The sequence below is a fragment of the Macrosteles quadrilineatus genome, unplaced genomic scaffold (assembly GCF_028750875.1).
Source record: "Macrosteles quadrilineatus isolate MER2022 unplaced genomic scaffold, UCM_ALF_1.0 Scaffold_4__1_contigs__length_99947679, whole genome shotgun sequence".
NCBI lineage: Eukaryota > Metazoa > Arthropoda > Insecta > Hemiptera > Cicadellidae > Macrosteles > Macrosteles quadrilineatus.
Genome location: NW_026542597.1, coordinates 80,014,307 through 80,040,779, shown reverse-complemented (window position 1 = coordinate 80,040,779; position 26,473 = coordinate 80,014,307). Strand labels below are relative to the sequence as shown.

At 34.3% G+C, this 26,473-nt stretch overlaps 1 protein-coding gene across 2 annotated transcripts; it reads right to left on the bottom strand.

The window, feature by feature from the left end:
- Positions 1 to 3,127: 3,127 nt before the first annotated feature.
- LOC128993381 (uncharacterized) lies at positions 3,128 to 26,271 on the bottom strand. Of its 2 annotated transcripts, XM_054417253.1 has the most exons (7): positions 26,146 to 26,271; positions 20,599 to 20,821; positions 18,760 to 18,893; positions 18,362 to 18,464; positions 16,682 to 16,758; positions 15,464 to 15,661; positions 3,128 to 3,453 (listed from the first exon to the last, which is right to left on the bottom strand). In XM_054417253.1, the coding sequence occupies exons 2-7, from the start codon at positions 20,813 to 20,815 to the stop codon at positions 3,334 to 3,336; spliced, it is 849 nt and encodes a 282-aa protein (XP_054273228.1). In that variant the 5' UTR covers positions 20,816 to 20,821; positions 26,146 to 26,271; the 3' UTR covers positions 3,128 to 3,333. The 2 variants fall into 2 exon arrangements, with proteins under 2 accessions (XP_054273228.1, XP_054273227.1); XM_054417252.1 differs by lacking the exon at positions 26,146 to 26,271 and having other exon boundaries at positions 20,599 to 20,924.
- Positions 26,272 to 26,473: the final 202 nt, after the last annotated feature.

Below are 26,473 nucleotides of genomic sequence, written 5' to 3'. Positions count from 1 at the left end.
ACAGCGGAACCGGACTTACCGGGGTTATTCCACCCCCCCCCCCCCAGCAAAAACGGTGGTACAAGGTGGTTCTCTCCCGGATAATGTTTGCATGGATTAAAGTGAAAATCAGACATTTCTACGTATCTTTTAACGGATTTTCCGATTATATTTGCTTGTAAATAGTCCATATAATCTCACACTTAATTGCATATTCTACAAGTAACAGGCCAAGGGGCCCCCTTCTCCCTTCACAACCTCTTGGGCCAAAATGAAGCCTGTTAATCACTAGCTTACTTAACACTTAACGGAAGCTGAGAATACTCGAAAATATTTACACAATGTTATTTTTTGAAAACTTTTTTATTTCTGATACAATTAAAATGTGTACCATTAAAAAAATATACCGGCACCAACCACAGCCACTAAGTGTCGCCCAGTTAGTTAATTTGTTATTTTAAGCCCTGGTTGCATCTGTAAAAGCAGTTTGACAATATTTTTACAGTAAAATCTTGATAATGTTTTCATGATGGTATTGTAATTTGTAATAATTAATTGTAAATCAAAATCTAATAAACTTGAAGTGGGGACCAGAATGTCAAGCCGATCTTGATACTGGAATCATTTGAGAATCTCTGTACAATTTGGAAGACGGACAAAAGCTGGTGAATTGTCAGTTAGTAGATTACGTAAATTTAGATTTGGACCTAGAAATTTACTATCTAGTTTTTTAAATAACATACTTTATACTGTGGAAGTATCTCCTCCAATAGCCTATGGCCAAGTGTCTTGTCCATTTCACATTAATATTATATGCTCTATATTCATTACCGAAAGGAAGAAAATCACGATTTTGGGAAATACAAAACTATGTTCTCGTGATCTCTTTTCTAGTTGGTTTTGAGTTTTGGCCTTAAGGTGCATTGTCCCTGAAGCGACTCTTGCGATAGTAGCTGAGCGATAGTAGCTCAGCGATTGTAGCTAACCATGTCATTGTCCCTGAAGCGATTGTTCTAGAGCGATTTTGTTCATTTTGCTGACTTTTCGAGTGAATTGGTGCCATGAGTGCCATGACACCAGCTAATTTTAAAACGTTTTTATTAGCTCACTTTCTTGTCCGGTACAAACTTTGCAATCAATAACTAACTTCCCGATGAGCTAGAGAACTGAAACTTGAAACATAGCTCACAAATGGATGACAATGCAATATTATATCATTTAATTTTCATATTTCCCTTGGGCTAAGCTCCATGGGCTTCCGAATTTTTCATGTTTACATTTTGGAAGAATGTAGGCCTAAATAAATATATCAATTGAAGCCAGCTGTAAATAATAACATTATTTCTAAAATTAGTAGAATATAATTATAAATAAAAATAATTTTTAAAAATAATACGTTTTTAAACACACTCAAAAGTAAAAAAAATTATAAATATGTGGAGAGAATAAATACTTAAGATTTAAAACGAAAAACGTGGGGAGCATGCAATGGATAATAATAGTTCACATTTATAATTACAGTAGAACTCCAATTATCCGAACTCCAATTAACCGAATCTCCGATTATCCGAATCGCTGACTTCAACAATTTTAAAAACGTAAAGCTACAGTAATAAGTTTTGCAATATATCAAAGAATTGTTATTAAACACATTTAGCCAGTGTGTAATTTTGGACTTTGATGGAACACCAAAATTACACACTGGCTAAACTATTAACTTAATAACATGTATAGAACACTTGTACTAAGAGCATTGTAAACTGTAAAAATTTTCTGATTTAATTTATTATTAATTAAAAGTTTACTTAGTACCGAAAATTAGGATCTATCTTTAAAATTCCCGGAACTCCGGTAAAACTCCGATTATCCGAATGGGGTCTGGTCCCTATTGATTCGGATAATCGGAGTTCTACTGTATTATAATTATAATTAATAATTATCATGCGCCCCACATTTTAAATCTTCAAGTATTTATTCAATACCGTACTTATTCTGTACTAACAGCTTTTCATCTTCTTCAGGGGTAGAAAACAGTTTTGTATTCTTTGAAGACATTACGACCAATAAACAAGTCTACGCACAACACAAATCGCTCAGCAACTGCGACTCTGACTCCCCTCAGAGCAGACCCGCTACAGTCGCTGTGTTCAGCCACTAGCCGCTCCAGTCGCAGTCACGTCAAGGACAATGGTCCCATTTGAAACAACGCTAACCAGTGCTCAACTACTATCACTGAGCTACTATCGCTCAGCTACTATCGCAAGAGTCGCTTCAGGGACAATGCACCTTTAGACACATCGCTAAAGGCCTACCCCAAAACGACTTTTCGTTCTCAATTGGCCCTCTATCAATGACCTGTGTTGCCTGTACGGCGAGGCATTTTGAGAAGGAGATTACCAGCCGGAATGCTTTAGGTTTATCAATAACGAAGATAAACATGGACAACCTTATACTGTAGTGCAACCTTATTATACTGAGTGCATTGCAACACTGGTGGCGTTTCTTGTCATGACGAACATTTTAAGTATATGGTTTATGGGGGTGTGACTTGTAGTTTTCTCCAAAGTTTACGAGTACTTTGGGATTTATATATGGAATAGCAGAATACCCGTCCTTCGTACGGGGTTGGGGTATAAGTATAAAATGCTTATTGTAGTTATACTTGTGCTTTGCCTTTGCAATGGGAGAGGACACGGGTTGATTAAATTTTGTACTTTTAATTTGTTGTATGCTACACATCTACTATAGCCATGATGTTCTACCACTAAACCTAAACAAAAAAAGTAAATTATCGACTTTTCGCACAATATCAAAAGATTATTTATAAATTAAACACATAAACTTAACTGTAAACAATCCTACTTTGACAGTTCTCATAGTGTATCACAGGTTTATGTCGCTGCGTAGTTTAAATTATTAAATGTTGTCATAAAAATGAAAAAAGAATTGATAGTGTTGCACTCTGTTGGTAAACCACTCTACATCAGGCCCTAAACATCTCTACCAAAACAACTTAATACGGTTTGTATCTTTATAAGGTAATTGTTTTTCACTAATCCTGTTGGAAATCGTTTACAGTAAATCCTCAAACAACAAGGTAATAATTTTGCAATACAAAAAAAAAATTGATTACAACTTTATTAACAGTAACACCCTAAACACGAATACGATAACAAATTCACACTTTGAGATAAATAATTATTATAACTATGATATTATTCTCAATCTCTGAAATGCAAAATAGACCAATTATAACTAAATTATAGAGTAAGACCATGATATTACAAGTTCTTATCGAAGTAAATATACAATATCATACAATCCTTAATACTTTAAGTACCGGTACTAAACAAATTAAGGGCTGCTGAGCATGGCTAGATGGTTTCTCAAAGTCTTCAGATACTGTTTGGTGTCATCATCAAATTCTGGGAGATCTGGAGGCGGAAGTCCGGGATCGGGTAAAATAGAGAACACCTGGAAAATCAAAATGAGTTATCTTGACACTTTTGATGAAACCATAAGTTGAAACAACAAAAATAACTTAATATTAGCAAAAATAATACACCATAAATAATAAATAAATAAAATAAATAAAAATGCCTTTATTTGCGAGCGTCTTTCAGTACAAGAACTGTTTTACAAAGTGACTCTTTTCAAAATATCCAAAAATTATAATACAAAACACTGTGTATGACAAAACAAAATTATAATCTATATACAATATTTTACATCTTTTTCACTTTTCTTTTGAAAGCAAGGCCCCCTAGCTGTTTTAGGTCCAAGGGGAGATCATTGTACATCTTTGGGCCAAAGTAAGAAAACCCTTTTTTTCCCACTTCTAGGCTTACTTTTGGAATGTGGAGCAAGGCGTTTTGCCGGGTCACACGTTTGTAAACTCACCTTACAATATTCATTTAGGCTAGGCCTATTCTATAAATGTTTAAAGTTAATAAGTTAACAAAGATAAGGATTACAAAAGGTGTTTTATTTAAACAAATGAACAATTAACATGCAATGAGAAAAGGCTTGACGTTACAATGAAAGGATTGACATTGGTGTATGGGGTTAAAATTAAATTGAAATAAAAGATAAATTTGAATAATAACTTGAAGGTTCAAATAATTTAGATGTGATCTATCTCAGGGTAGGGTGTCGTGCTGGCTTGAATGCTAATAATTAATAAATGTAATAGTGTCCAAATAGGCCTAATTAAGGTGTTGAACTTATAAATCCCAACAATGAAAAATCTAATTTTGGTATTGTCCAAAAGGTAAGTCCAATTAGCACAAAATTTAAAAGAGTTTAAAGAAAAGGTTATACTTAATTTTGAAGATAATGATTGAGTTGAGTCCTCTTGAGGTTTAGGCTACTATATGATATAACTTGAAACTTGAAATGAACTTGATTCTTGATAAATGAATTTGATTTAACTTAGGTAAAAATTTTGAGTCCTTCTTCTAATAATTTCAACTTCTCAATGGCTTCCTTCTCTCTCAATTCCAATGTTCACATCACTGATTGTTGAACACATGGGATCACTTTCACTGCTTCTTAAATTTTGATTCCTTATGGACTAATTTTGAAATGATATTATAAGAAATTTTGATGTATTGCAATTCTCTTACATATTTAATAAATAATTAGGTTGTGGGCGTTGTAAAAAAAAAAAATATAGGCTATGAAATGAATACAGTCCAACCTCAGTATAACGAATCTGAAGGGACCGAACTGAATATTCGTTATATCAAGGGTTTCGTTAAAACGAGGTTCGTTATATAGAGGTTATGTTTGCAGGAATTTCGCTAAGTCGAGGTTCAGAACCAGCGTCGGTCAATATAGGTCGGGATTAGACATCATTAAAACACAATTAAAATTAAAGTAGCATAGGCTACAATACTTTACAGTACAGTGTTTACTTGTTTACATTGTACAGTAGAACCTAAATTATCCGGCATAATAAAGGGGAGGGATCTTGAATATTGCGCAATCATGACAATGGCATTGACCTTGGTACAGGTTAAAAAACTGTAAGTTTAAAATCACAGCTTGTTCTAACCCTACTAAAACCTAGCCAAACACTGTATTGCGTAGTCATAAACCATGTAAAGAACAAAACAAAACAGTAGTAGAAAGTTTTGTAAGCTACTGCTCGTGATAGGCCGGTAGGCTACTTACAGTACAGTACTGATTTATCACAACAGAGGAATGTCAATAATAATCATTAACTATAGCATTGGTGTTGCTAGTTGAAACAAATCGTATTGAAAACAATACAGTAAATTATTAGATAAGACATTATAAAAGTGTATAATCATATCCAACTTAAAGATAATAAAAACACTCGAAAAAGGAATGTTAAAATAATGATGTTGCTATTCTTTCTCTTTGGTTTTGTTTTTATATTCTTTCTTAGGTTTCTCTTCATCCAAAAAATGTACAATTCACCATAGTTACTTATCGCCTAATCACAGCTTACTAAACATTACGTCGTCATCAGTCCTCAGTGAATGAAATCAGTTCTCAGCTGCAACATAGCGCGCGCAGCGACAGCAGACAAAGATGTGTAAAACCACGTAAAACGGAGCAGACGAATGTTAGCGCAAGCGATGACGTCACCTTTCCATTTCATTTGATAAAGAAACAGATTTTTCAAAAACAACAATGGGGTGGGGGATTTGTTATATCGAGGGAAAGACGTAGACAATTCGTTATGCAGAGGTTAAATTCGCAATGTAGAGGTTCTGACAATGATAAATTCGCTATATTGAGGGGTCTTATTTTAGCCGAAATCACGAAAAATTCGTTAAATCAAGGTCGTTGTTATGGTTTGTTCGTTATGTAGAGGTAAAATATACATTGTGTCTTATGGAGAGTTCTAGGGGATTTAAAAAAATTCGTTATATCAAGGAATTCGTTGTATCGAGGTTCGTTATATCAAGGTTAGACTGTATTATTAATGATTAATTGAACATATTAATGAAATTATATAAATTAGGAAAATGAATATTAGGACAGTCTTTCTGAGGAGTGATTATTAGGTGTATGAATAGAAGTTAACATAAAAAAAAATTAATACTAAATAATGAATGAAATGAAATGAAATATTACACGTTGAGTCACCTCCCCACGTGCCACAAGCCTCTCCACCAAGTACTTAGGTTCTTGCTGAACCAAGACCCGGTGGATGAGGCTACAAGTCTGCGCCCTGCACACGGCACCCATTGACAGCAACCCCGCAGCATCCCGGAATGGGGATACGGATACCGTAAACGAAACGAATTGCGGAGTTCTGCACTTTTTGCAATCGGGACATATCTTCCCTTGAGATGCTGTTGCCGTATGCAGGAAAACAGTAATGGAGCACTGACAACACTAGTGACTGTACCAGCTGCAGCTTAGCTGTCTCTGGCAGGATGTTTTTGTACCGGTACAGACGGGTGAGGTTCATAATGTCCAAATTTCACAAACTCCAACGTCTAAAATATTAAATAAACAGTGTGTTTCATAACCTCCAAACTTCATAAACTCCAAAACTATAACTTTCAAATAAGCACAGTTTCACAATGTCCAAATTTCACAAACTCCAACTTTTAAATATCAAATAAACAGAGCGGTTCATAACCTCCAAGTTTCATAAGCTCCAACGGTACAGTCTCTGCCATAAGTCAATCGAATTGGCGGGATACCGAGGCGGACGGGCCGAATGAACCTCTCTGTTTTACACAAACATACATTCACTCAACCTGCTCTGCTACACTTATTTGTAAACATACAAATTTCAAATTGATATATTATTTTTCTGGAAAAACAAGTGCTCATTACTATGTAGCTAGTTTTTACCTTAACATAATTTTTATAATTTATTTAGGCAAATTAAAACAGATGATTGTTTTTAACACCATAAAAAACATGAAAAATGTAGTAAGCGAGGAACTTTTTTATTTTTCGGTCAGGAAAAAAATTACTGCGGCAAAGTTTTAGATCAAAGTATGAATTTTATTTTTTATTTGAAGCTTTTTTTGATACGGAGCCTGCTTGTATCATTTTTAAGCGATTAAAAATAGGCATAAAATCGCTTGGCGCGGCATTGGCGCTAGGAGTTTGGCCGGCTCAGCATCAGTTTACGGGATATAGAAACTGAGTTTCTAGCATTTAATTATCATTATACTGTATTACATCAAATATGTCATTACATTACGAAGAATGGTAACTTAATTTACAGGCGTATGTTTGTGCATTTTAATGCTTACCGGTAGTCCATAGTTAACAAAATTCTTTGATATAAATGCTTCCCCGATTGTAATTTCGGAAATTGTCTTCGTGAAATATGAAAAGGCATATAAAGATGTGGAGATAATTTAAGTTCTTGGTAAAACCCACTGAATTAGTGACCTGGCCCAGTTATTATTTCTACTTTTATTCTCCTTTCGTTAAGGTAAACTAAATTAGTGTAAATGCATCCCTTTGACTAAACTTTACCCTAGATTTGATTCTGGTCAAAATAATATAAACAAAAATAGAAACTACTCTTATTCTAAGTTTATGTGGTGGAATTCCTGCTAAAAGTGCGATTGACTTTACATTCTATCGAAATAGGCCTATTTAAAACGTTCAGCGGGTTCATAGTTGAGACCATGGTTGAGACCACATTACAATACCTATTTATTTGCTTCTTCATCCTCTTTAGCCATTTAGTTGTTAGATAGTATTACATGTTATATTCAATGGATATATTATGATTTTATTTTAAAACATTTAACGAGTTTATATTCATCTATATTTGAAAAAGCTAATCAACGGCTCACGTCTAACATTTTTGCCACTGCAGTGCATGGTTAGGGTTTGATTACCCATTTGTCGAAAGCAATCACGAAATTACGTTTCTCCAGCATTGACAAGCATATAGGTAAAGAAAAGGAAACTACCTCAAAATATTACTGTTATAGGTTTTCCCTGTACTTTATTCATACTATGCATGCTAGTCTATGATTTTAACCCCTTTTCCTTTGAGAAACAGAATGTACCTAGTTAAAACCTTCTCCAAACAAAATTAATAAATCCCGCTCACTGGAACTTGTCATAGTAATTGCTTTAGTGAAAAAATATATTGTCTCTACGAACTTTTTTAGTTTAATTCTCAGGTTAGTTCCAGAGTAGCCGTTGAGGTCATTCCACTTTAAACAAAATATTGATTTTAAACACTAAAGTAAGCGTCAAATGTTTACAGAAACGTTTAGAATGTATCATCTCATTATAATGTTTTTGAAATAAAAACAAAGCAGGAGTTTTCCATTTAATATTGAATCCATAATTAATTAATTGGCGATTTGTGTTAAAATTTTATTTGGCGTTTTCTGGTATCTTGGTTTTGTTGTTAAAGTTAGCGATGGTAAAAGGCCTAATTGAGTTCGCAGTTTACATGCCGATTTTGCAGTTTTTTTTTAAAGTCAGTAAAAGATAAATTAATTTTTATTTTGTCCTTAAGTAATTAAACATTAGTCCATACGGCACGCGTACGATTGTAGTTTCTTTCTACACGTTGCAAAGTGCTAAATTGCCCTACCTGTTTAAGCAATCTACAGAAACATTGTTTGTAAAAAATTAAAAAATACAGGCTATTTTATGCATTAAACTATTGGCTACAACTTAGGCCTATATATATTTTTGCAAAGTATGGTGTTTCCTCTTGACGATAGCTTCCCTCTTGACTGCAACGCCAGCAAGGCCGTGGTGCGAAGTTTTTGCTGGACTGTACTTTTTCTTATCCAACCTAAACCCCTAATCAATTCGAGCTAAGTGCTGCATACATTTTAATTTATATTCACTGAAAAATTGAGATTCAGACTAGTTAAAGTTAAACTGTGTAATGAAATGTAAGTGATAATTTAAGGTAACATATTATAAATAATATTACAGAAATCCTTACAGTTAATAAAACACTATTCTACAAATTCTCTCCAGAAAGTAAATCTCATGAATAATTAACCACTACGGAAATCTATATATATATAATACGCTAAGCCGATTTTTTTAAACAGACCTCCTCCCTCATTTTTGGACCGATTTCGATGATTAAAGTGTCAAAAGAATGGCCCTGATCTGTAGTTTTGCAAAGTCTTTTTCATTATTTGAAATCTTTATTAGTTTGGGCAGGATCTTCCATCAAAGTTGGATTTTCTTCCATATGATTAACATGGAGGAATCTAAATATTTAATTGGAAACTTTGTCTCCGCTAATTTGAGAGAACGACTACTAGTAGTCGTAGAAACTTGGTGTAAAAAGAAAGGTCTTAATCTCTAGATGAGTTACCAAAAGAAAAAACGAAGTGAATCCTGTTAGGGCTCTGCCCCAGAAGCCCTTAAAGATCCCTCCACAGATTTGTTTACATTTTCATGATGTGGTACTTTTGAATTAAACAGCTGTTAATTCCTAAATTGTATTTTAAACAACACACGTTTATTGGGAGTTATTGAACATTAACATTTCACTTCATGACGGTTACCCCTATTGTAATAAAAATACTAAACGGCCCAATCCACTGTCACCTTTCGTATGTTGTATAATACCGATAATACATGTAATACATGGGATGGAATACATGGGATGGATTGGGCCGTTATTACAATAGAGGTAACCGTCATGAAGTGAAATGTTAATGTAGTACAGAGTTTAGTAAAAAATCTATGCGTGTTAACAGTAACAGTTTTGGTGAAAACGACTCTTTGACATATAAAAAACTAACAGTAAACCGTATATCGATCCTTATTTAGTCCACGCAAAAACTACTCGGATTAAGGATCACCCTACTAAAACAAAGGTTCTACTTACAATTTTATCATTTGTAATCGTTAGTGGTTATTGAAGAATATATTTCCCTCGGAAAAACATAATATGTTACACCGAGTAGTAACTATGTTACATATACTTTTTATACATCGAGTTAAAAGTCGTCCAAAACCCGAAAGGTAAATCACAGAATAAATATAAATTCACAGTAGGCCTATAAATAACTTGACGTAATGTTAAGTGTTACGTAACCATTAAAAATGTTAGCAGATCATCGACACATGTATACATATTGTCATTTCTTGTGTAATTTAAAACAGATTCTAAGCAATGCGTACACCTACGATGAAACTTAGCAGCATTTAATTATTGCAATGGTTCTACGCATCATCGACTGTTTTTACTTATCCTAAAATCGATGCACGGCTCGAGTAAATACGGAGTGAGGAACTGCTACCAGTGCTACCCGGCCTCGAACGCCGGAAGTGGCGCGGAGGGGGGACGGTCGGTAGTGATATCACTGAATCTAAATATCAAGTAGCATTATCCCTCCGTACATCGTTAGTTATAAATAAACATCGAAAAAAAACAATTCTATTTTAAGGAGTTTATTAAAGCTAGGCGCCCACCGGGCAACTCAGCGGGTGACGCGGCGCGGCGCGACGCCGTGGAAAAAAGTTGCCACGTATCCGTGCCATGTTATCTTATGGACTGACGGCCACCTAGCAACCCAGCGGGTGGCGCAACGCGGCGCGAAAAAAAAACTTCTTCTCGAATCTGGCAGTGAGAATTCGGTGGAGAATTTCTTCCTCTCGTGTTGCCGCGCCTCCGTTGAGTTGCCTGGTGGGCGCGGGGTAGAGGCACGGAAACGGCGTCTGCCCCTCGTCTGCCGCTCATTCGGGTGTTTTCGGAAAGTATCGCGAGCCCTTCGGGAGTGTTCGGGTCCGAATCGAAGTACACTGCATCCCCTCCAAAAGAATAATTCTCCGCGCTGCCCCGCGCTTCCGCTAGAGTTGCTTGGTGGGCGCGAACCCTGGAGAAGCGGACGGAAGTCGTTTATATATATCAAAAAATAATGGGGCCCAAAACCACTCCTTGAGGGTTGTCAAATTGCAAATCAAGCACTTCACTCAAAACATTATAATCAATCACGAGAAAATTTACAAAATGAATTTAATTTATTGTACCGTAAACACCCTTGTTTGTATAATTGTTCTTGAAGTTGTATTGAAGTAGTAGAATATGTTAAATATCTAGGATTGTTTGTTGATCATCATTTAAAGTGGGAGCAGCATGTAAAACAACTTTCAATTAAATTAAGGAAAATAAATTATGCTTTATATCACTTAAGAGACAACATTAGGAGTGAGCATTTAAAAAAGGTATACATCTCCTGGTTTGAAAGTGTGATGAGATATGGAATAGTACATTATGGGGGTACTTATCCTACCATATTACAACCTGTCATCACGAACCAAAGACATGCACTGAGGGCTGTTTTTGGATTTAAAAAATATGATAGAGTAAGTTATCTTTTTGAACATGAAGAGCTTTTAACCTTCAATCAATTGCACGTATACTGTTTGATTAGGTTTGTTTTTTTACATGTTTAAAATGAAACCTGTCAATTAGAATATCTCGATCAGCACAATATTACTTGTTAGCAGAAACCTTTTTAAAAAAGGAAACTAGTAGGCATCAGTTTTGTTGTCTTGGTCCAAAATTTTTTAATGCGTTTGTAAAAATGTTCGGTAATGAAGTTTATAATGATAAAAGGTTTGTGATAAAGTCAAAAGCTTTGTTGTTTTCTATCAATAATAATATAGCATAACTAATCTGTAACTTATTTTTAGCTTTGTTTTAGATAAATAACTATTTATATTTGCATGTAGAATTTATTGTCTTTCTAAAAACCGTGTTCTTATTAAATTATTCTAATTTGTCTAAGTGTTATTTATATGATTAAAACTGTTGCAATAGGAAATGTCTACTCACTGTTCTGTTTAAGTGACAAAGAAGGAAAAATGAGCTTTTTTCTGCCAGAAACAAGAAAATGAAATGTATTAAGAAAAATATGTTTTTCATCCCGCGCGTGCTTTGCATGTCACAAGGGATTATGTATTTAATAAAAAAATTGCATTAATTAAAATTGTTTGAATTGAATATATACATATATAAAAATTTTAACGAATGGTGTTTTTGGCCTCTGGGGACATCAAAATGAAAGAGTAAATCCATCCCGGGTCTAGGTCTTACCATGCCACCTACGGTAATAGCTTATTTCCCTATAAGGAAATTCGCTAAAAATGACACAAAAAATGATTGAAGCAAAAGTTATCAGTGGTAAGTTTAAAGGAGAAATAGTCATAATCCAAAGAATAATGATGATTTCATCCGAATTACCCTCTGAATTTAAGAAACTAAAATTTCCTTTTTGTCTTGCTTTCGCAATAACCATTTTAAGACACCAGGGCAATCCCTGACTGTCGTCGGTTTAAATTTAGAAAATGTATGCTTTCACACGGACAGCTGTACACACATATATATACAAATATAACAATTTTAACGAATTGTGTTTTTGGCCTCTGGGGACATCAAAATCAAAAAGTAAATCGGTCCCGGGCCTAGGTCTTGCCATGCCACCTACGGTAATAGCTACTGTACTTTCTTATAAGGAAATTTGCTAAATAGAATCTAAAAACTTTAAAAGGTACCTATCTAATAACTTGTTCAATTATTTACATTGAACACTATTTTTAAATAGAATATGCAATAATCGTTACAACAACAACAACTTCATACCTTAATATTTTATACGACAGTCAAAGACTCCACTGTTTGTGATTACGCATTTTTATTGGTAAATAAAAGGTATACAATGCTTAGCTCTCCACTGAAAAGGCAATCAAAATATAAATTATCACCTTGTCAAAACTTTAACATTATTGAACTAGCCACATTAAGTTGCAAAGAGAAACGAGACTGCTGTGAGTAAAAAAGTGTAAATACTCGAGTATGAGCTTTTATTGAAACGTGACCAGTATACCTACAATATGATGTATAAGTTAAATCCTATTTATAAAAATGTATTTCTGCGTTTATGTATGTTAGTTTCTACCTTTTTATGTAGTTTAAACTCGTCCTTTTAGTGGGTAGAATAAATAAAGTACAAGGTTTTCGGCACTTTTCTAACAAAGGGCTATTTTTACACATAACAAAAAAAACAACTGATGTAATCATTATGAAATTTTAACAGCTATTAGAAAATATACTTATAAAACATATTTATATGTTTTAAAATTTTTCATCGGTAAAAAAAATCTCTTACGATATTTGTAATGTAATAATTGGCTTTTTAATTGAGAGACGGAACAGTTACGAAACTCAGCTGAAAGCTTGAATTAAAGGTATTAAAAATGTTAAAATGTAAATTTAATTTGCACATTGTGTGCTAACACATATTTGAGTCACACAGCTGAGTGTTCTTCAATCATAAAATGCACGTATAATCAGTAGTTGAGCGCTGGCGAACGGTGCCTGTTATCTGACTGTGGCAACCACTGTAGAGACTTCTGGCTCAGACTGTACCGTTGGAGGTTATGAAATTTGGACATTATGAACCGCACTGTTTATTTGGTATCTTAACGTTGGAGTTTGTGAAATTTGGACATTGCGAAACAGTGATTATTCGAATGTTATAGATTTGGAGCTTATGAAAATTGGAGGTTATGAACCACTCTGTTTATTTAATATTTTAAGCGTTGGAGTTTGTGAAATTTGGAGTTTATGAAACACTCCCGTACAGACCACGCAGCCTTTCACAAAGCCACCTGGGAAACATAAGTGATGTGGTCCGAGAAAGTGAGGCCACTGTCAAGTACCACACCCAAGGTCTTGACAGTATCCCTCGCCATTAGAGGTTTTCCTGCGATTTGAACGTGCATGTCTCCATTTGCAACTCTGTGAAGAGTAGTGGGTGTAGCAATATGAAGAATCATGCATTTTTCAGAGTTCAATTTTAAACCATGTTTGCGTGACCACTCACTTATTCTCACCAGATCAGAGTTTACTCCTGCAAAAGCCTGATCAGCGGCCTGAATCTCATAGGAGAAATGCAATTGGCAGTCATCGTAAATGAAACTGCTAAGGCCAAAGTAAAATCTTTTATTTTTTATATTGAAATTTGTATATTACAAAAACAGGTATAATAATATTAATCCAAAAAGAAATCTACTCATTAGTTGTAGTTTCCTAATAATTATAATGTATGAACTTATATTTCCAAAAATACTGTAAAACAAATTATTGTAAAAATAGATCACTATTTAGGTATTATCCTCCGAAAATAAAAAAAATGATTTGCAGCATTGCAGATTATGCTTCTTAGGCATTTAGATTTAAGCATACAAATACATTACCTCTAGTCTAGTTGTTTAGTTCTCTCTATAGAGGAATTTATAAACTGACAGATTTAACAAAAACTTTTATTTAGACATTCTTGGGGTGTAAATTGTGAGGTGTGACACAAAGCTTGTTCAGCAGAAATTTGACACTCAAATCTACTCTTTCTCTAATATTCTTTATCATCTCAATGGCCATGTCTATTCTGCTGGTGACGAAAACCTATAGGCTCTCAAGTTTGGACCCAATTATCTTCAGGACAGAATTTACGATTTGGAAACAAAAGGAAAAACAAATCAATTTAAAATAAGATATTTTATCCCCAAGATAGCTGCGTTAAAATGCTGTAAACCCTCCTTGCAAAAAATATTACCAAAACAATTCAAGCTAACTGTACAATGTGGGTGTGTTAAGCCAATCCCTATCTTAGAACTTTAGTAGAGCTTTAGGCACATACCAACTGTCCTATCTTCTGATTGCTTTAGCAATAATTTCTTCTACCGTACTCTTTATACCACATACTGTACTTATCTACTACTTCTGACAACTTAGAAGTGGCGGAACTGAGAAATGGCTAAAAAAAACGCCTCTCTACTCTTTTAAAGAATAAAAAAATCTATAGCCCTGCCGCCAATTTGTAAATATTTTGATGATGAGCTGCACAGTTCAAATTAATAATTTAGTTTTGACTCAATCCATCCAGCAAACTGCTGGTCAAAGATGAAGAAAATAAGTATGAAGCCTTAACTGATGTCTTGGATATACAATAGTGCTGGTTTTACTTTTTTGATTATTTTTTATGTTAATTGTGATGTTGGCTTGAACAAGAAATAGTTAGAGTTTCCAATTTAAAAACAAATTTAAGAATTGTTTTGTTCAAGGAAAGACTTTGTACCATGATTTTTAATTATAATAAAGATGATCGCTAGCTTACCTTGATTAAGTACAGGTAGGCCATAGGACATCTAGAAGTCAAACATAACAGTGTGCCTTTTGTCCTATGGCCTACCTGTACTTCTTCAAGGTAAGCTACTATCCTTTTTATTCTACAGTTCAAAATATAAGCATTAAATGGTTTTGAAAACCAGGAAACAAAATTTAAAGATTTTTAACATCATTACAACATTTGATAATATTTTTGTGTTATCTGACTAACTTTTTTCACTTATAAGTAGAAGAATGGCTTAGGTACAGTAGGATAATCGAGGTTAAACTGTAGAGGGTAACCTACTAGCCTGCCTCCACTAGCCTATGTCTTTGATTTCTCTTACTCCAAAGGGTTTGATTCATACTAACCCTGCCGTCCATTAGTGGTACACTGACAGTAGGAATGTCCTCTCTACTGACTGCGCTGATAAGTAGTGGACTGCCGGAGGTGGAGAACGCAACCTCCCCGTGTTGCGGACGGCGCATCACAGACACTGGCGTGTTGGACACTTTGGGCGTGATGGTCTTAATGAGACTCATCTGCTGTCGATGTGTGTTCAGTGGAGTCTGTGTAAGAACAAGAAATTTATAAATTATAAATCTTTTTTGTCATGAAGAATGAAGACATCCTTGTACCATCTGATGATACTAAAAAACCTAAATTAGGCTGGATCTTTTTGACTATGAACACAAACTGTTATATTACATTAGCAGAACTAGGTTTTGGCATTGAATATAGGATACTGGACATTCTCATCAGCATTGACCAATTATAAACAATTTTTCATTTATGAGAAACATAGTTGAACAAAGCACTCTCAATGTGTTTATCTCAAAATTATATTTTATCCCTTAATTCTTGATACTGTGATAGTTTATATGATATAGAACAAACCCAAGATACTACACTTTACAAACACAGTTGCTACAGTTTGCAAAAAGTTGTAAATTTAGTTAAAGTTGGTTTAGGAATTTGCGTATTAAACTGAAATCAGTAATTTGTATGAGTTCACTCTGGCAGTGGTTCAATTCCTTTTGGTTCATTTTTATCATAAAACAGGCCCAACATAGGGCGTTCACTTCTTCTTAGAATTTTTGATAAAGAACATCAAGAAGTATAAAACGCTTTACTGAAGTGTAGCTAGGCTTAAGTTATAAAAGGATTAAATTCATTATCCTCAAGAATGGAAATCTGTTATATTATCTTGGTGTACAATAAAAATTTTAGGTAAACGGTTTAGGCTACTAACCAAATAAAAATAATGGCATATGGCACATCAAAATGAAGCTCAGTGTGTGTGTCGATTTGCCGAAAAGCATTGGTATGAACAAATTCTCTAAAGACCCCCACAGGCCGACTCCGTAAAAATAAAATAACAATTATTTTATATGAACCTCAATGAGGCACCATTTAGTAAAAATCACTTAAAGTAAAACTGTCAAATCGTTTTGGGTTTTCCACCATTTGTTTATTACAAACGTAAGAATTTCTCAATGTTCATTCTCAAATAAAATACAGAAAGAGCGGATTAGCTATATAAAAAATTCTTAATGTGTATAAACTCTACTGTTGTAAATCCGTCATACCCTGTACTGCGATGGTGGGGGAGGGGCAGAATGAGTTGGCACAGACAACGACCTCTTCCGGGAACTTCTACGAGGAGCTGCAAAAACATTTCATAAAAAGAATCATAAAAAATGTGTTTTCCCCCTTTAATTACTTAAAGCTATTTAAAATAAAACTGATTAACTGGATTAAATTATTTTTAAACCTTTACTTTATCACTGTGATAGGGGCATTTTACGTATGGAACAGCAAATCTACATACACTACTACAGTACATTCAAAGTTTGTTTCCAATGAGGCTTATTAATTTTATGACATACCACCCTCATATTATACATCAGAGCTTGAGTGTAGGTGTGCAGATTTGCAAACTGGTTTTAGATTTTCAATTAAAGCTAGTAAATAAACGCAAAATACACCTGACGCAGCAAACCTGCAGACTAAGTAAATTTGTAGCTGGCCAGCGGATTTATACAAAATTTTATAAAAATTGGATAATTTTTGCTAAAGTTACCGTGCTAATGGACTTGTATATTCAGTGAACGATTTGTAAAAATGAGGCGTCGGAACTGTTATCTATTTAATGTTATTTGAACCTAATTATGCAAATATTTATCTTTCCGAAAGAGAAGTAAGTTACTGGAACTCCGTTCCGCCGCATTCCCCGCAAATATTTATGAATTTGAAACAGATGGTGTTTTTGGCCTCTGGGGACATCAAAATGAAAAAGTAAATCAGTCTCTGGTCTAGGTCTTAAAATGATACCTATGGTAATAGCTTATTCCCTTTAGTGAAATTCGCTAAAACACATTTGTTTACATTTCTACTTCAAAAAGCATAGCTGTTTTATTTTAATAGAGCCCTGACTCCGACAACGCACATGCTAAGGCCAAATTTGAAAACAATAAAACTTGAATGCAAGATAGTGGACTGTATGAAACTAGCATCGAGTACAATTGGTACAAATCTTAATGAGGGTTCGAGTTGAGGTAAACCAATTTAAGACTTAACAAGATACCAGTGTCCTAACTGTGTTTCATATGCAATAGACAGACAACATGCACACAGCAGATTTACAAAAGTTATGTCTACAGCTGGGCGTGGTGAAACTGCCCCGACGTTTTGGGTACTTTGGAAACGATGAAACTGCCCCGCTCATTAAAAAGGATTTAGCAAGGGTCGCCTCGCAAGACTAGAAATGCTGAAATTGCGCCGAGCATTCGGCCAGGTAGTCGCTAAAAGAATGGGGATGAAGGGAATTATTTTTGTCCCTATGTCCTGTCAGTGCAGTCTTCTGAGTTCTTCTGCAGTTAACTGCCGTCGACATTTTTTCCTACCAAGCCACAATTGTTTCTGTACCAATACCTAACCTAACCTAAAATAAGCTAGTAATTCCTGATATTGGTGGTTATTAGAAGACTGCAGTCACTGACAGAACACAGGGACAACAACGATTCCCTTTACACCAGACCCGTAGCGGCTTCCTTGCCGGGGCTCGGGGCAATTTCTGCATTTCTGGTATGGCGAGGAGACCCTTCTTGATGCTCTGTAACGAGCGGGGCAGTTTCATCATATAAAACTTACCTAAAATATCGGGACAGTTTCATCGTCCCCCTACAACTATAAAAAAATGTGTCCCGTACATGGACATAGCTTCTTAAAGGTTTCAATGCTGCAAGGATGCCTAAATTAATACTCACCGGTACTCTTAGGTTTTTTAAACTCTGATGGTTCCCTATTTTTCATTCTTGATTGGCGTGCCCCCCTTGTATTCGGGTCTTGGTTCTGATCTTGAAACATGTTCTGAAAACGAAATGTTGTAAAGACCAAGCCAAAAACCAGAATTAAACTTGTAAACACATTCAGCATGCTAAAGTAAACTCTATTTTAGGCCTACTAAACATGTTTTAGTCTCAATACAACTTTTTATCATAACATAATCAATTGTGTTTGGTTAGGTTACTTCTATTAACTGACCATGTAAGGCCTATATGAATTTTAGCAGCCTTTAATTACTAGGTCAAAACAAACAAAAATTATTGCACAAAATTGAATGCGGATATTAATAATATTGTTAAGTTGTCTATTACAATATTACCTCTTCATGGCGAGCCATCAAGTTCATGGAGAGATAGTTTTCTGGTAAAGACTTCAGTAAATCTGCAAACGTTTTTTTTACGTCGATAACACAATACTCGTAGATCTTTGCACGCTTATTTATTTTCTTCTCAACTGAAAACAAAAACAAATTATGTTAACTAGTCTACTTAAGTAATTTATTACTTTGGACATCTTTTCTGATGCATACTATCAAGACATCCCATCTATATGGATCAGCTGTCGCCAATTTTTTACTAAAAAAGAATGTAGTTTTGTGAGCCAGTCACAGATTGCGCTAGTGTCTAAAACTCTATTTTGTACCTTATTTTTCGTTACTGTCATAGTTGCTGGGTCACAACAGTTGCTATAGCTCATAATAAGTCATTCCATCAGTTTGACTTGGTAAAAACCATCATGTAATCGGCAGAAATCAGTAATTTAAATCAGCGCAATCTGTAGGTGGCTCACATCAACTAAGACAAATTTTATTAAAATCCTGACTACAACTTTAACATGGGGGTGGAATGTCTAGATACTATATAAGAGTTTTAACAACTATCATCACTCACATTCACATCACCACTCAAACATGGAGGTTAATTCCAGGGCATACAAATAGGCTAGGCCTATATCAATATCCACTAATCCAAAAACATCCGGCTACTTGTAATAAACCGTTGAAGTAGGCCTAAATGGTTACTACATTAAAATTGAAAACAAATATATATGAGTTCCAAAAAACTAACATCAGTGTCCTTGTAGATGAATTTTGAAGACCTGGTAAAGTCTGTGAATTGTGCGTAAATTTTGTATGGAACCAGGAAATTTACAAAATTTCCTTCCATTAATCTTCCTGAGGTTTAGGTTAAAGTAGTAATGTACCTAGTAAGAACATGATCGCAGTTGAGAGTATAACAGGTGTAGTTGTGATCAAAGTAAATAATCCCGTATATTTTATAGATCAAGGGAGACGATCGAAGTATTTTTTCTAGTTGTCTACACCGGTGACATTTTTCGTACAAGGTGTTTTACCAGTCTCTTCTGTAAGGCCGAGATGCTAACCTCTAGGGTTGATGAAAGGATTTCGGGAGCAACATAGATAGGCTACATTGCCATTAATAGACGTACAACTTAAAAAATAAGCTCTCCATTGAAATTACAAAATTAGTCCCATACAGACTTTCTCAGCTCTCAAATAAACTTACTTCACACTGAAAATATAGGCTACTACGGAATGAAAGGAATGCTGATCATACAGTAGCATGATAGCCTATTTAAACAGTGATAAAATGGTCACAGACCACAGTACCTACCCAAAATGGACATGATGGGAGTAATAAAGGGTATAACCAGTTGATGTATGTATTTGTGTTTTGAAAGCCTATGATTTAATAAAGGAATTCCTACTGCAGCATTCTAAAAACTTTACGCCCCTCAACTTAGTCCCAAAGGTTACTTTTGTGATGAAAGGAATGGAAAGTTAATACGGTAAACTGGTCATATGTTTGTACTGTATTTTATTTTTCTCAGCCTAATTTAAACATCTTCAATTCGCATAGACAAATAGAATTAAGTAACTTATAGTCCGACAGCAGTGCAGCGATTAGCATAAAATCTGGCGTCCATCGCTAGGAGTGCCGTGTGGTTATGGCACACTTGCTACGTAACTACACAGCACTCCTAGCGGTGGAAGCCAGAACTTATGCTAACCGCAGCACTGCTGTCGGTCTATATTTAATTCTATTTGTCTATGATATGTATGGGTTTGGTCTGAAAGAGTTAATAACCAAAAGACACTCGTTTACTGAGAATGATTAAATAAGTTCACAATACTCACCATGTGCTTCTATTGCTTCCTGACATTGAGAAACTGAGTTGTATTCTTTTGAAATGAGATCAGACAAATCGTCCGCTTGGTCCCCAGTGCTTGACACAGTGGAGGCCAGTGATGCAGTAGAGGCCAGAGATTCAACTGAAGCTGAAGTTTGCCTCTTCAATGTTTTTCTTTTTACTTTCATTGATGATTTTCTTTTAATCATTTTCGTTCGAGGCATTTGAACCTGTGAAAATCATATCATATTTTTTTAAGTCTGCCTAATTATCAATTTCACATTCTATCTTAATTATCAATTGCAATCAATTATTGTGTTTTCTAATGAACACTTAGTCCCCAGCTGTTAAAAAATATTTGGTTTTAAATTTCACTTTTTAATAATAACCTGTATTATACGCAAAACTACAACCAGCAGTGAATCAGGATTATAAAAACAATCTTTGGTGGTAGGTAAATGGAACTCATTTTGGGCATAGGTAGGTAAGTAATTATGGCCAGCAACCAAGTTCTTCCTATTTTTAAAATTACAAATCCTACTGTTTTAATTTTGAAAAACTAATCGCTTGAACTAAAAATACACAGTGAAATTAAATTCAATTTTAAGGTTTATTAAAAGATTAGTTTTAAAATCGTTACAAAATAATATTCCCTTTACAACAGCCTGCACATCACTTTCAATAAGGTAGGCTATATACTAAACTATTATTGTTTTACCAAATCTCAAAAATAAAAACAGTTAAATAGGCCTGCTATCCACATTTAGCTACAGTGATTAAATATTTAGTCTTGATGAATTAATAAATTATACGACACACATTCTATACATTATCCTCTCATGCTTAAATATCTCATCACTTCTTTGTGACCAATGATCATATGTGTCATTCTGTTGCTTTTTTATTGCTTTATAATAATTTCAAGTAGAATCAGCTGACTGATTGTTCTAATCCTACAAAAACAAAAACATATTTCAGACAGTTTTAATCAAAAAGGATTCATCAGATTGAATTAAGTTACAAACAAAATGTGTAATTTTAATGGAGTTTTTATCTACCTCTGTGGCATGAAAGTGGATACGGAACAAACTATGGTCGTCTAGGGTACTATCTGACATACTACATCTACATATTGTTAAAAAACATAGGTAAGTTAAAAAACTTAGTGGAAAATGATAACTAGGTTCTCGAAATCAATCATTCACAAGATTTAACTGGAAACTTTTGGAGTTGAGGGCAAAGGTATGATTTAGAGTCTGCATATATAAAATATAAAAAAGTAGCCTACAGGCATAAAAAAGTGTGATGACATTCTTTAGGAGGGCAAAATTACAGGTAGTAAGTAGGTAGCCTACACTTATGCATCTTACCTATAGGGAAGTAGCTATTACTATTGAATAACTTAAGTTAAGTTATAGGCTAGTCTCACCGATTCAAAATTAATTTTTACCCGTAAATGTGTCTAAGTTAACCTTAAGACTTACTCCCAGTGTTTTTCATGCTGAACCCGAAAATGCTAATAAGTTTTTAACGGAAAAGGTCTTAACTTAAGTGTCCTAAAAACTAAATAGCCTACTTAAAAGATTACAAATTTAAAGTTTAACTTATTGAGCGCTTGGTATGGTGGTTTGGGTGAGCCCAAGTTCTAGTGGCCAGCAAGGTAATAGGCCTATGTGAAGAATTAACAGCTGGTTTAGGACGGATCATCTTCAAATGGTCCAAAGTCGTTTGGTCCACAGTTTATATTGCCGTTCGTTTGGTCCAAAATCGTTTGGTCCAACAGTTAAAAACTCGTTCGTTTGGTCCAAAATCGTTTGGTCCAACAGTTAAAAACACGTTCGTTTGGTCCAAAATCGTTTGGTCCAAAAGTACAGGCCAAACTAGAAGTAAAATGTTGCATTGTAGAGTAAACTTATGAAATATACTGTACGTTTATATTGCCGTTCATTTGGTCCAAAATCGTTTGGTCCAACAGTTGTAAAACAGTTCGTTTGGTCCAAAATCGTTTGGTCCAAAGTATAAACTATTGCGTCCCTCACATTGAAGGCGTTCAAATATCCGCCGTCGTATACAATAATAATATTAAAACAATTTTTGCTTTAAACATGTTGACTTTCTATGTTTTTAACGTTAAAGACGCCATGTTTTGTTGTATTCAAACCACTAAAGCGTACATAAACAAACTTAAAGCTCAATAGTGTATCATACGGTTGGAAATCTTATAAATTAACAGTTTTTATCACATTTGGCGACCTTCTAATATACAGAGTGTTCAGTGGACCAACGTGTTTTAAATGTTAATCATACACCTTAATTTGTATTGTTGTACCGGTACCTATTTACAATGGAGTGTTTACTATTGATCATGGTTGTCTATAATTCTTAATCAAAAGGTTAAAATAGAACATGAAAATTACATTAATTAGCCTACTCATATTTTCTGGACGTCCACAATTTCCTGGTAAAAATTTTGTCTTACAGAATTATATATAAGGATCTTATTTTCTTATTTTAAAATTGATGTTCTTCTGTATAATGTCATGTTTAGCAATATAACGTTCCATTACGAACAGTTATATAATCTTAATATTACAGTAACTCTTTCAATCATTTCTTAATGCATTATGTTATATCTATTGTACTGGTTGGTGTCTGCCTTTTTGACTACTTTTGCCGATATTTTGTCTTATTATTCAAGACTGACAGATCATCACGAGATTATTGTTATACATGTGTATTTAATCATTGGACAATTTCCCATTATGTAATACGATACAGAATAATAAAAGTGCAGAAGGCTTTTACAGTCTATGAAAATGAATGTTAAATAGGCTATTTTTATTTATCATAGACATATCATTAAGGTAGGTACATCAATTATAGGTCTACTCTTTGTGATATGCATAATTGTTTGAGACAAACATTCAGGCACGTTGCCCATATTTTTTTTTTTTAAATAATAGTGGTTTTCAGTTACTGGATTAAATTTTTAATAATTTTATGAATAAATGCATGATAAGTTATAGAAAGTTATTAATCCTAAATTTCAGTTTATTACAGACTTTTAAAGAGTTTACTTTGATGTATTAATTCAGCTTAGTGAAAGAATACACAATAGAGCCAATGAATGTTATTCAACTAAAGAAGTGTTGTACATATTTACTGGCGCTACTCAGCAACAAAAATCATTGATCTCTCCAAGTTACTTACCCAGATGGTGACATAAAACAGGCCCAAACTCCATACTATAAACAGTTTCTCAGGCCAGAGTCAATTTAAAGCGCTTGAATTGTGGCATTTATTAATTCGGCTTATATTTCTCGTAACCAACAGATTGTTCATCTGCAGAAGAAGTTCAGTGTGCTCTTATCGTGTCTAATGACATCCAAACACAGAAACCTTAAATTACAGTAGTACCTATATCTTGACAGATGTTTTGCAGTAGCATGTTACCTTTTGTACGATATTACGGACCGTGGCCCACTTGATTGGCCTTAAGTGGGAATTTTTTTAATAACACTACACCTTAACTGTAAAACAAATTTCACAAAGAGTGATCACCATTTTTTTTTCCATTTACTGTCATGACAGAAAGGTCATCCTCTTAAAGAAGAATTGAGCGTATCAATGATTAGCATTACACATAGTATAAATAAGTCAACCCTGAATATGTCTTTACATTTTTTTCAAATGCTGAATTTGTGACACAAAAGCTGAATGTTTACAGCTGTTATGTTAAGCAAATTATTTTATGCCAAAAGCTAGTTTAGAATCTTAGCGTCGGCTGCTAGACTTTTTAAAAATTAAAACTTAATTTCTAAAAAACTGGGACCCTAAACTAAAATTATGGCTTCGACATTCCCTAGTTCTCAAAATTATCTTTTCTTGCAACACAAAAATCATGAAAATCCGTCGAGTGGTTGATTCAGAATCGTGAAATAAAAAAACACTGTTTCGTTTTAATATTATAGATTAAATAAACCATCTGTTTAACATTAAATGCAAACTCAAAGCAAAGTCAATGTTTATCCACAAATCTAGGGAATTAAAACGCGTTGTTTTAAGATTGACTGGGGATAAAAAGTAAACATTACACAAACACATTATATATAAATAAATATATGTATATGTACGTGTATATAAATGCAAACATATCAATTATTTAGAAACGTAACACAAAACAACAAATAGGCCTCGGAAGGCAGGCGGTTGGGTTGACGACGTGACGGCGATTATTTGAACGCCTTCTATGTGAGGGACGCAATAGTTCATACTTTTGGACCAAACGAACTCGTATTAGAGTTTTGGATAAAACTACCCGATCGAATGGTCCACAGTGAAACGTACAGTCTATTTCATAAGTTTACTCCACAATACACAATTGTAATTCTGGTTTTGCCTGTACTTTTGGACCAAACGATTTTGGACCAAACGAACTGTTTTACAACTTGTGGACCAAACGATTTTGGACCAAACGAACTGTTTAACAACTTGTGGACCAAACGATTTTGGACCAAACGAACTGTTTTACAACTTGTGGACCAAACGATTTTGGACCAAATGAAATACTCCCCAACTGGATGATAAAACGATTTTGGACCAAACGAACTGTTTTACAAGTGTTGGACCAAACGATTTTGGACCAAACGAACTGTTTTACAACTTGTGGACCAAACGATTTTGGACCAAATGAAATACTCCCGTTTAGGACTATGTGCAAGTAACATGTGATTAGGTACTCCCACCAGACAGTGATTCCTTGACACTGCAATAATTATAGGTTCAACCAGCTTTTTAATACCAATACTAAAGTAGGCTAGACACCCCCTAAGTTTACCCCCCTAATTTACAAAGACCAGCCATAACTTAGTCAATTTTGTGTTATAAAACTTAATCGAGTAGACCTATGCCTACTAGTACCTAAAGTGGCCTTGCTAAAAATGGTGTTTGCCAGGGTCTGGGTCCTAAATAAGTACCGATTTTGACTCTGTATTTTATAATTATATTAATTGATATTTTAAGTTTTAAAAGATGCTGCGGTTTAGACTATAAAATAAGTTAGTTAGCTGCCTAAGTACTTCCTAGTCGTTTTGGTTAAGTTTTGGATGGAGAAACACTTAACTTAGGCCTGTAAAATTAACCTAGCCTTAAAGAGAGACTTAATAGGCCTAATTAAACTAGGCCTACTGAATTTGAATAAGTTAAAGTAGGCTACTATGATTTAAATATAATTGATCCAAAATAGAAATTAGTACCGGTAAGTTACTGTGTATGCCTACTAAAAGCCCATGCCATCCTACCCATTTCGAGATCCAGAATTACCTAAATTGATATTAACCTAGGACTACATATATATTTAAACAAGTCATACAAAATGTAAATCACCTATGTAAATATTTTGTTAAAAATACTAAGTCATTTAAAGAGTTAATCATAGCCATTACAAGTGTTAAAGCAAACACTTTTTAGTCTTAACTTAAGTTCCATTCAAGCGGGTTTTAGGCTAGGTTAATACTAATAGGCCTTGTGAGTGGTTATGAATTAATTTACTTACGGTAGGTAGGCACAATTTGTAGAATATAAATTATTAAGCTAAGCTATAAGATAAATTAAAAGGCACAACCACAAATTACTTTAATGTTCTTTATAATACGGTACGAGTAGACTAGACTAAAAGACAAGACAGACAGAACACTAACACTTTTAATTTTTAAAAGTAAGTTCACGCACGAGAAAGAGAAAATCACACTGAAAAAAAGGTGGCAAGACAAGTAACCGCCAAGAAATGAAATCGAAATGTCAACTCAACTCGAAAAAACGTTCGGTAGTTGCCTAGTCTTTTTTTAAGGCAGGTAAATTCTGATATACCATATAGTGCTTGT